Source organism: Oncorhynchus clarkii, chromosome 7 (genome assembly GCF_045791955.1).
Source record: "Oncorhynchus clarkii lewisi isolate Uvic-CL-2024 chromosome 7, UVic_Ocla_1.0, whole genome shotgun sequence".
Lineage (NCBI taxonomy): Eukaryota > Metazoa > Chordata > Actinopteri > Salmoniformes > Salmonidae > Oncorhynchus > Oncorhynchus clarkii.
Genome location: NC_092153.1, coordinates 38,068,455 through 38,079,234, shown reverse-complemented (window position 1 = coordinate 38,079,234; position 10,780 = coordinate 38,068,455). Strand labels below are relative to the sequence as shown.

Below are 10,780 nucleotides of genomic sequence, written 5' to 3'. Positions count from 1 at the left end.
TTTACAATGACGGCCTACCCCGGCCAAACCCTAACACGGACGACATTGGGCCAATTGTGCGCCACCCTATGGGGCTCCCAATCACGGCCAGTTGTGATACAGCCTGGAATCAAACCAGGGTCTGTAGTGACGCCTCTAGCACTGAGATGCAATGCCTTAGACTACTGCGCCACTCGGGAGCCCACTACACCACCATTTCAATTGAAAAACACTTACTGTAAATCAATGTATTACATTGATGAAGGGATCATATTTTGAAATCATAGGCTTACAAACCCTTCTTAAGAAGGGTTCTTCCCTCCTTTTTGACACATGTCCAGAACAACCATCCACTCCTCGAACACAACCACTTTCCTTCTATGAATCCTACCCCTCTCCTCAGGACACTCATGCCTCTCCGGAAGGAAACCCTCAGAGACGTCTGGACAGACGACCGGTAAGATCTTGGTGCATGTCTTAATATACAGTGCCTTCAGAAAGTATTTATACCCCCTTGACTTATTCCAAATGTTGTTCTGTTACAGCCTGAATTCAAAATGGATTAAATATATTATTTTTCTCTCCCCCATCTACCAACAATACCCCACAATGACAAAGTGAAAATATATTTTTTAAATGTTGCAGCCACCACTGTGCTTGAAAATATGGAGAGTGGTACTCAGTAATGTGTTGTATTGGATTTGCCACAAACATAACACTTTGTATTCAGGACAAAAATGTAATTGCTTTGTCACATTTTTTCAGTATTATTTCAGTGCTTTTGCTTTGCTGCAAACATGATGCATGTTTTGGAATATTTTTATTCTGTACAGGCTTCCTTCTTTTCACACTGTCAATTAGGCTAGTATTGTGGAGTAACTATAACGTTGTTGATTGATCTTCAGTTTTATCCTATCACAGTCATTCAATCCTGTAAATGTTTTAAAGTCACCATTGGCCTCATGGTGAAATCCCTTAGTGGTTTTCCTTCCTTAGGAAGGATGCCCGTGTCTTTGTAGTGACTGGGTGTATTGATACACCATCCAAAATGTAATTAATAACATCACCGTGCTCAAAGGGATTTTCAATGTATGCTTTATTTTTTATTTTTACCCATCTACCAATAGATGCCCTTCTTTGCAAGGTGTTCAGGAGGGTGCAATGTAACAGATATACATCATGTAGAACAGACATTACACTATTTCACGAATAATAATAAATAATGTCAGCTCAATGCATCTCAATGTCGTATATGGCTTGCCCAAACCTATGTCTGAATAAATGAATTATTAAAAAGTGTCATGATTTTTAAAAATTGATTCCACAGGTCTCAAGAAAGTCAAGATATGTCCACTCCACCTAAGGTAAAAGACAATCATACCATGTTTTAAAATACAAAAAGATACCTACAGCAGGGTGTGCCTTTGCGTACATTTTTAAGACACTTGTTGTCCATTTACATGTCTATTTGTGTGTGTGTGTGTGTGTGTGTGTGTGTGTGTGTGTGTGTGTGTGTCGTTTAGTTCCTGTGTTGTGTCCGAGACAAAGTTGGTTAGTAATGAGTCACATCGACCATTACATTCACAGGGGGGGGGGTCCGTTACCACATGTGTTTAACGGACCTGTGTTTGTCCTCTGTCCTCTAACACACCTCCTCCCCGCCATGTTGGTTCGTTCTGTTGACGTGTCTCTGCCTTTGAAGAGCTGATGACTTTACACATAAATCCTATTAGCAACTTTCTGCTGATTGCCAGCCATTGAGTCCCAGGCTACTCACTCTCTTTATTATCTCCATTGTGTTGAATTGCCCACCCCCCCCTCTTCCTTTTAAACTAAAAACTTTTAGGGAAAAGAGGAGTCTGTAGTTTGTTAGAGCTGAAGTCACTGGCCACACAATGTCTGCAGAGAAGGTAACGTTATCGAAACTGTTTTGAGGGGCTTTTCTTGTCGAAGGGACGCCGAGAGAAGGAATACTCGCGATGGGTCCTATAAAGTTAATAACATTTCTCATATAGCATTTTGATTCATTCGGATATACTGTAATGGTGTATACGATGACTACGGGGTAAATTACTTGTCCTCTTGATTGCTAGACAATTCAGTGGATAGAAAACCGGTTGACTAGATTATTTAAACCGAATACTCGAGTGATTGAGTATGCTGCTGTGGTGTTGTTACAGTTCTAAAGTGGCTGGTTTACCCCACTGTTGTGCGTCGTGAGTAGCCCTTGCTCACAGGAGCAAGACGGGAGCCTCCTGTTTCGTAGCTTCAGTTAAAAAGGACACCCTCTGGATGCGAGTCTATCACAAGGCCCCCAATCTATCATTTAACGTGCCAAGCAGAGGTGCATCGGGTCCCATTGGTATCACTCGGCCAGCGATCGAACTATTACACCTCCAATCGCACTTTAACCGCAAGGCCAGAGTCGGTGTCTGTTGCGTATTGATGGTTATGTAGAATTGGCCACTGGGCTGTGATGAGGCTCTGCTACTTTTGTGAGGTAACATATTTGCTGTGATGTGGGAAAGGGGGTAGGGGGGGTCAATGTTGACTGTCATTCATGAAATAGCCAACAATCTATTTGATGGACATATTCAGATTTCTCTTGAAATAAATCCATGATGACCGTTTGGTCTGCAGGCCGCTAGTGGCAGCTGGTCTGAGGTGAGGACAGAAATAGAGCCACATCTTAATCGGATTACTGTGGCCATCCATCGCTGCACTCCGTCGTCAGTCCGTGTTTAAATGAACAGAATAACCGTGACTGACCTTATTCCAGTTTTCTTGGGATGCTGTGGTGTGGTGATAGTTGGTTTCTGGTCAGTTGTCCCATGAAAGGGATTGCTGGGAGTAGTGGGAGGCTGACTGACATAATACCAGAGCGAGTGAATAAAACGGATTCAGAGAAAAGCTGAATGTGCTTGCGTGTTGAATAGAGTTGGGTTGGTCGCTGCACTTCCAACTGCACACTTCCAACCCCCCCTACTGCTACATTATAATAATGAAACTTCATTTTTTAACACTGGATGTGACAAGACATGTTTGTGATTGAGGCAGGTGACTAATGCTTGATTGTTAGGTCACTGTGTCAGAAGGGCAGGTTACATAATATAGAAAGTATTACCTAGAATATTAGAATGATTGTTATCTGTTCCAAATGTAGACATTACTGAATTGGCCACTCTTCTCTTTTTGAAAATGAATCGGTTTTAAGAGAATGTCTTGACAGTAGTAAAAATATATAATATGGGATAATCAAGTATACTGTGTTTATAGAAGTGTGATTTGAAATGTACAGTGCTTTACTTGTTTCTGTCTCCATACATTTCTGCTTGCACCTTGCTGTCTTTTGGATGGTAAGTCACTAAAATCTTCATGCTCCTGCAACATTTACTATTGGCATACACTGAGTGTACAAAACATTAAGAACACCTTCCTAATATTGAGTTGCACCCCCCTTTTGCCCCCAGAACAGCCTCAATTCGCCATGGCATGGACTCTACAAAGTGTCAAGAGTTCCACAGGGATGCTGGCCCATGTTGACTCCAGTGCTTCCCACAGTTGTGTCAAGTTGTCTGGATGTCCTTTGGGTAGTGGACCATTCTTGATACACACGTTAAACTGTTGAGTGTGAAAAACCCATCAGCGCTGCAGTTCTTGACACACTTAAACCGGTGCACCTGGCACCTACTATCATACCCTGTTCAATGGCACTTAAATATTTGTCTTGCCCATTCAGCCGTTGAATAGCACACATACACAATCCATGTCTTAATTGTCTCAAGGCTTAAAAATCCTTCTTTAACCTGTTTCCTCCCTTTCATCTATGCTGATATAAGCGGATTTAACAAGTGACATCAATAAGGGATCATAGCTTTCAACTGGATTCACCAGGTCAGTCTGTCATGGAAAGAGCAGGTGCTCTTAATGTTTTGTGCACTCAGTGTAAAAGCATGGTTCATGCAAAAGGCTGTTACGCACATACAGTAGATCTTAAACGTAGGATTTTGTCCTTACTGCACAGCTGTGTCATCTCTCTCCGGTGTCTGCCCCGCTCTCCTCGTCTCCTCTCTGACTCTTCTTCCTGCAGATAATGCTTTCTATAAGCCAAAGAAGAAGGCCGAGTCAGCCAACCCAGCCACCAATGGTGCCGATGCCAAGCCCAAAAAGAGCAAGAACAAGAAGAGCGAAGAGCTGTCTGGAGAAGAGAATCCTGCCGTTCAAAGTATGGACTGCTCTGCACAGTTTAAATGACATATCTTCAAATGAGACATACGCAAATGATTGGCAAAATGCTGGTGATCCACAAATAAATCATTTCTATCTGAGATAGTGTGCAGTATCTTAATATGGCTATCGCTCAAAAGTATATTCATTTCTTTTGGAGGTCATCTCTCAATTCATTTTTTTTGTTGTCAAATAGGTGGGAAAAAGGTCAAGAAAAAGAAACCAGACGGAGAAAAAACAGAAAAGGAAAAAGTGAAAGGGAAAGAGAAAGACGAGCCAAAGAAGAAAACAAAAAGTGTGCCAAAGAAAAAGAAAGGTAAGCAGTCGGCAATATATAACTGAGATGATGCTCTGCGTGGAACTGCATGTTAAAGCATCAACATTTATTTCAAACCCAATTAATTAAAAAAAAGTCCCCTTTTCTGATCAAGGTTCAGATACAGAAGAAGATGATGATGAGGAAGAGACTCCACAAAAGAAGGCAAAGAAAAAGACCACAAAAGAAGGTTCTGACAAAGATGGCATGGAGAAGAAATCCAAAGCGAAAGGTGGGCAGGAGTTACTGAAACAACAAGAATACGACCTGGTTTAAGAGGATTCGGTAGGAGATTTCTTTCCGAAATGTTGAGTGAGAGGAAACACTAGGAAACCGCACAGCCTTACGTTGTCATCACCAAACAAGCTGTTGCACATTACACACCAGACAGAATGCAAATATGTATACAAAAATACAAAACACGTTTCAGAACTTGTTTTTGTATAGCACTGGTGAGAAAATGGCATCGCTTGAGAGGTGTATTTTTGCCTCGCGCCTTTTTTTCAGATGACAAAGAGTATGACAAAAAAACGAAGAAAGACACCAGGAAAAAGGAACCGGCTTCTCTGTTCTGTGTAAATGGAGATGAGGATAAGTCAGACTCCAAGAGCAAGAAGAAAGGTAAGTGTTAACACTAGCTTTACGTATTGATTTTAAACCGCTGCAATTTTAGGGGTAAATAATGATCGATTTGATGGTTGACAATCTCTAACCCATCATCATATATTATTTGTGTCCCACACCCATTTTGGAAGAGAACACATTGCAATAATGTTACAGCACTGTAGGTATACTGAGATATGATCATAACCTGGAGTGCATTCTCTAAAACCAGCAGCCAAATCTGATAGTGATGACAGCGAACCAGAAACCAAGTCCAGCAAGTCAAAATCAAAAAAGAAGGAGAACGCCAACCCGGCATCCATGTTCGCAGCAGGGGGAGACAAGGACAAGGACAAGGGTAAAGACAAGAACAAAGACAAGAAGAAAAAGACAGGCAAGTGTTTTCTGCTTTAATTAAATACAGCCCAAGTGTTTGGGTGTCTTCCTGCCAGTTTTCCTAATGTTTTATTTTTCTATCAGCCAAAGCATCAGAGAGTGACGATTCTGACTCTGAGGCAGAAAAAGGGACAAAAAAGAAAAAGGGAAAAGGGAAGAAGAAGAAGAAGAAGAAGGTAGGTTTGTGTCTGCCGGTCCCCGTTTAGTGACTAGGGTCTCGATTCAATCCGTATCGTATAAGTTCAGCACTATAGCACAATACCAATTGGACTGTAAATGCTGCCTATGTCGGTTCAATCAGAAATGACCTTTTACATTTCAAACGCACTATAGTGCTGAACTTCTGCGATTATGGATTGAATCGTGACCTAGGTCACAATGTTTCTACTGCACAGTGATGGTTTGTGGGGTGGAGTATACAATGCTGCATTCTTCTGATCAGGGCTCCAAAAAAGATTACTCCTTGCCTCAACCACGCTGGATAAGAAAGTCGAAAGGTCTCTCCCCTCTGACCTTCTCCAATGCAATTAAGAAACAGGAGGAGAGAGATGATGAAAATGTAGATAGAGCCATGTATAAATTAACCTACTGATAATCCAGTTTTTTTTCTGTCCTACATCCAGGAGGAGAGGCCTCCATCCCCGGACATTGAGTTTGACAGCCTGGAGGAGTTTGTCCTGCAGCCAGCCCAGCAGGGGGTGACGGTCAAATGCAAGATGACCCGGGACAAGAGGGGCATGGACAAAGGCTTGTACCCCACATATTATCTCCACCTCGACAATGAAAAGAAGGTGAGGCACTCCCGGAGGTCCAATTTAGGGGTTTGTGGATCTCTATTCTGTCTGTCAATGTATTATAACCCACAAATGTGGCTTCAGATGAGTCACACACCGCTTTTGAGGTTTTGGTTTCAAAATGAATCTCAATCTGAGATGGAACCAACGTGAGCTTAAAACCAAGTTGTGGATTTACCTTATGATATGCTTTTGAGGAATCATTGTCCAGGAGATATATTCTGTGTTTTTACAGGTCTTTCTACTGGCTGGGAGAAAACGAAAGAAAAGCACAACCTCCAATTACCTTATCTCCATTGACCCCACAGACTTGTCTAGGGGTGGAGAAAATTTCATTGGAAAGTTGAGGTATCCGTAACCTATAGTCATAGATCAAAACTGTAACTTGTCTATAAAATACATAGTATTACACCTGGAATCATGCATTTCATAAGCTCGTGGCATTCATGGATTGATTATTTACACTCCATAGGTCCAATATGATGGGCACTAAGTTCACAGTGTTTGACAATGCTCTGCATCCAGACAGAGCTCTACCAGACATGTCCAATGCTCGCCAAGAACTAGCAGCCATCATTTATGTAAGGCTTTGACATTCACATTGAAGTACCCTTTATGAAGGTTTTATAAGTAGTTTACAAACTGCTAATTATGTCTGTATAGTTGAGCCATTCAATGACTCTTTAATGGGTTACTAAGGGTTAGTGAAGGGGCTATAGGTACTTCAAAGAATGTTCATTATAAGATTGTAATTAGAAAATCTTATGTTAAATTCATAAATGGTGGACTCCCAACTTCCATGACGATGTAATTCCTATTTCCGCGTATCGCTCTGACCTTTGGTCGACAGGAAACTAATGTCTTGGGAATAAAGGGCCCCAGAAGGTTGACCGTCATCATCCCAGGGATGGGCAAGGACAGTGAACGGGTACCCATCCGACCTCGCAGCGTAAGCAAACCGTTGTTTTACAGATGTCATTCTGCCTGTGTTATGAATGAGGATGAACAACACCATTGTCCTGATTTTAAAGGTCTTGAATGAGCAATCTTTTGTAGGAGGCCACATAGTACATCGGATGGTCTCCTTTCATCGCAACATTCCTTGTTGTCCATATTGTTAATGTGACCAGCCACGCTGCTGCGTTTCTCCCACATCCCTCTTCCTCAGGACAACAACGGTTTACTGATGAAGTTCCAGAACAGAAAGATGGACAATCTGATCGAACTCCACAACAAGACCCCCACGTGGAACGACGACACGGCGTCACATGTGCTGAACTTCAACGGCAGGGTCACACAGGCCTCCATCAAGAACTTTCAGATCATCCACAGCAAAGATGGTGAGAAGAGCCTCAAACCGAAAAATCATCCACAAATCATAACATTGTGTACATATTGCTTATTTCTAGTAACTATCGTATACAATACCGGTGGATGAAATTCCAAGAACAAAATAAGGTGAATAAGGTTGAATAAAGTCACAAAGCTCCCAAATACAGTATATTTTCTGGGAGTTTTTTTGTTGCAAAAATGGAAATGTAAAACTGTGTGTACATTGTTTTCATTTCTTTTCTTTTTCTAGAGGCCTATATTGTGATGCAGTTTGGACGAGTAGCAGATGATGCTTTCACTCTGGACTATAGCTACCCCATGTGTGCGGTGCAGGCCTTTGCCATCGCTCTATCCAGCTTTGATGGCAAAATAACCTGCGAATAACAGGAAACCATGGGCCCCTGTGCTGCCTCAAGCTGCTGCAACTCGTTATATTACAGATGCACACTACCAGAAAGAAGAATTTCCTTCACCACTCAACATCAGTGCAAGGTACACAGAAGGATGGACGTCCTAGACGAGATGGGAATCCAAGTGCATTTGATAACACATGGACTGCCTTCTGGGATTGTTTGGTTTGTTTGCGTCTCATGCACAGGAGACTGCTGAGTGGAGGGCGGCTCATAATAATGGCCCCGAACTGAGCTGACGGAATGGCATCTTGAAGACAGCTTGGCTGTTGAAACGTTGGTAATTACATTTTTGCATCTGAGCTCCTAGAGTGTGCGGCTCTCTTTTATTTTCAGGAATGGCATCAAACACCTGGAAACCATGTGTTTGATACCACTCCACTAATTCCACTCCAGCCATTACCACGAGCCCGTCCTCCCAAATGAAGGCGCCACCAACCTCCTGTGGTCTCATGATAATGATAATCATAAACTTTTCTGGGAACAACGTTACTTTTTCCATAGGAGATCCTTGCTGATGCTGCATGCAAGGCTGAGCACTTGATGTGGTGTGCTTTGGCATTACACCATTTCAGTTTCAGGGGATGCAGACCAATTGGGGGATGAAAGTAACATCTGAAGACTGAGAGCCTATCTCCCTCCCATCTACATCAAGGATTTTATAGTATAGTACATGTCCAATTCATTCTGTTGTATTTCGTTTGGAAGGCAAATCCGATCATGTGTAATCTCAAGTACATTGGTAGAAAAACTGGGTCTACGTGGACTTATTTAGGCATACTTGTTCTTATTATCAGTAGGGTTACGTTTGTTTCCATGCATTGTGTTATGTCAACATTATGAAATTGACCTTATTTTAGCTCAATGTGTGCTTATCAGATATCTATATCAGATATGCATGTTCATGTTAGGGATTTTTATCACCAATATTATGGCCTCCTTAAACAAATTAGAGGTTTCATTGTGAACACTTAAGAGGCAGTGGCACAAGGCAATATGCTTGTACCAATTGACTGTGGACAGTCACAAATATTTTACTAATCTCATTTGCTGTTCTCATTCCACTCAAGCAACAATTTTGTTGTTCTGATACCTGCCTTTTTATGTTCTCTCTATGTACAGTTGAAGTTGGAAGTTTACATACACCTTAGCCAAATACATTTAAACTCAGTTTTTCACAATTCCTGACATTTAATCCTAGTAAAAATTCCCTGTTTTATGTCAGTTAGGATCACCATTTTATCTTAAGAATGTGAAATGTCAGAATAATAGAGAGAATGATTTATTCCAGCTTTTATTTCTTTCATCACATTCCCAGTGGGTCAGAAGTTTACATACACTCAATTAGTATTTGTTAGCATTGCCTTTAAATTGTTTAACTTTAGGTCAAACGTTTTGGGTAGCCTTCCACAATAAGTTGGGTGAATTTTGGCCCATTCCTCCTGACAGAGCTGGTGTAACTGAGTTAGGTTTGTAGGCCTCCTTGCTCGCACACACTTTTTCAGTTCTGTCCACAAATTTTCTATAGGTTTGAGGTCAGGGCTTTGTGATGGCCTCTCCAATACCTTGACTTTGTTGTCCTTAAGCCATTTTTCCACAACTTTGGAAGTATGCTTGCGGTCATTGTCCATTTGGAAGACCCATTTGCGACCAAGCTATAACTTCCTAACTGATGTCTTGAGATGTTGCTTCAATATATCCATATCTTTCCTACCTCATCATGCCATCTATTGTGTGAAGTGCACCAGTCCCTCCTGCAGCAAAGCACCCCCACAACGCACAAGATGCGTTCATCTCTAGTAGACAGAACACATCTCCTTCCTGAGCGGTATAACGGCTGCGTGGTCCCATGGTGTTTATACTTGCGTACTATTATTTGTATAGATGAAAGTGGTACCTTCGGGCATTTGAACCAGACTTGTGGAGGTCTACAATTTTTTTCCTGAGGTCTTGGCTGATTTCTTTTGATTTTCCCATGATGTCAAGCAAAGATGCACTGATTTTGAAGGTAGGCCTTGAAATACATCCACAGATACACCTCCAATTGACTCAAATTATGTCAATTACCCTATCATTTTCTGGAATTTTCCAAGCTGTTTAACGGCACAGTCAACTTGGTGTATGTGAACTTCTGACCCACTGGAATTGTGATACAGTGAATTATAAGTGAAATAATCTGTCTAAACAATTGTTGGAAGAATTACTTGTCATGCACAAAGTAGATGTCCTAACCGACTTGCCAAAACTATAGTTTGTTAACAAGAAATTTGTGGAGTGGTTGAAAAACTAGTTTTACTGACTCTAACCTAAGTGTATGTAAACCGAGAACTGTATGTTCTCTTAGGTTAGATTCTGACTTTGTATGAATCATGTGGACAAGAGACTTCTTGACAAGAGACAGCTATTGACAAACATAAGGCTCCATTATTGTTGTTTTGATAATGATTCTTAATGTATGATCAGAAGGTAACAATGCATTTCAGTGTCTTGCGAACCAAAGTGCAGGCTTGGAGATAAATTAATTATTATTTGATCATGTTATCTGCAAATAAAGTATGACATGTTTAAAACAAATTCTTACAGGATAAGCGTATTATTGCACAAACAATTTTATTTTACACCTGCTACGTTAGGTTGCACAAATCCAAAAGATGACGCTGTAGTTTACTGTGCATTTGACAGCACTATACTAGTGTTTACATTAAAACTAATTGGAAACTCAA

The 10,780-nt window shown here is 41.2% G+C and overlaps 1 protein-coding gene across 3 annotated transcripts; it reads left to right on the top strand.

The window, feature by feature from the left end:
- Window positions 1-1,818: 1,818 nt before the first annotated feature.
- On the top strand, window positions 1,819-10,780 carry LOC139413258 (tubby-related protein 1-like). 3 transcript variants are annotated; one of them, XM_071160427.1, is made up of 13 exons: window positions 1,819-1,889; window positions 4,087-4,204; window positions 4,403-4,522; window positions 4,638-4,754; window positions 5,030-5,143; window positions 5,358-5,519; window positions 5,606-5,697; window positions 6,145-6,312; window positions 6,551-6,663; window positions 6,788-6,896; window positions 7,166-7,264; window positions 7,484-7,655; window positions 7,898-10,780. In XM_071160427.1, the coding sequence occupies exons 1-13, from the start codon at window positions 1,875-1,877 to the stop codon at window positions 8,029-8,031; spliced, it is 1,533 nt and encodes a 510-aa protein (XP_071016528.1). In that variant the 5' UTR covers window positions 1,819-1,874; the 3' UTR covers window positions 8,032-10,780. The 3 variants fall into 3 exon arrangements, with proteins under 3 accessions (XP_071016528.1, XP_071016527.1, XP_071016526.1); XM_071160426.1 differs by having other exon boundaries at window positions 4,620-4,754; window positions 6,148-6,312; XM_071160425.1 differs by having other exon boundaries at window positions 4,620-4,754.

Excerpts from the sequence above, each read along its gene's own strand:
- LOC139413258 (XM_071160425.1), top strand. Across the intron at positions 5,520-5,605 it reads AGACAAGAAGAAAAAGACAG|CCAAAGCATCAGAGAGTGAC; the intron begins GCAAGTGTTTTC and ends TTTTTCTATCAG. Across the intron at positions 7,656-7,897 it reads GATCATCCACAGCAAAGATG|AGGCCTATATTGTGATGCAG; the intron begins GTGAGAAGAGCC and ends TTCTTTTTCTAG.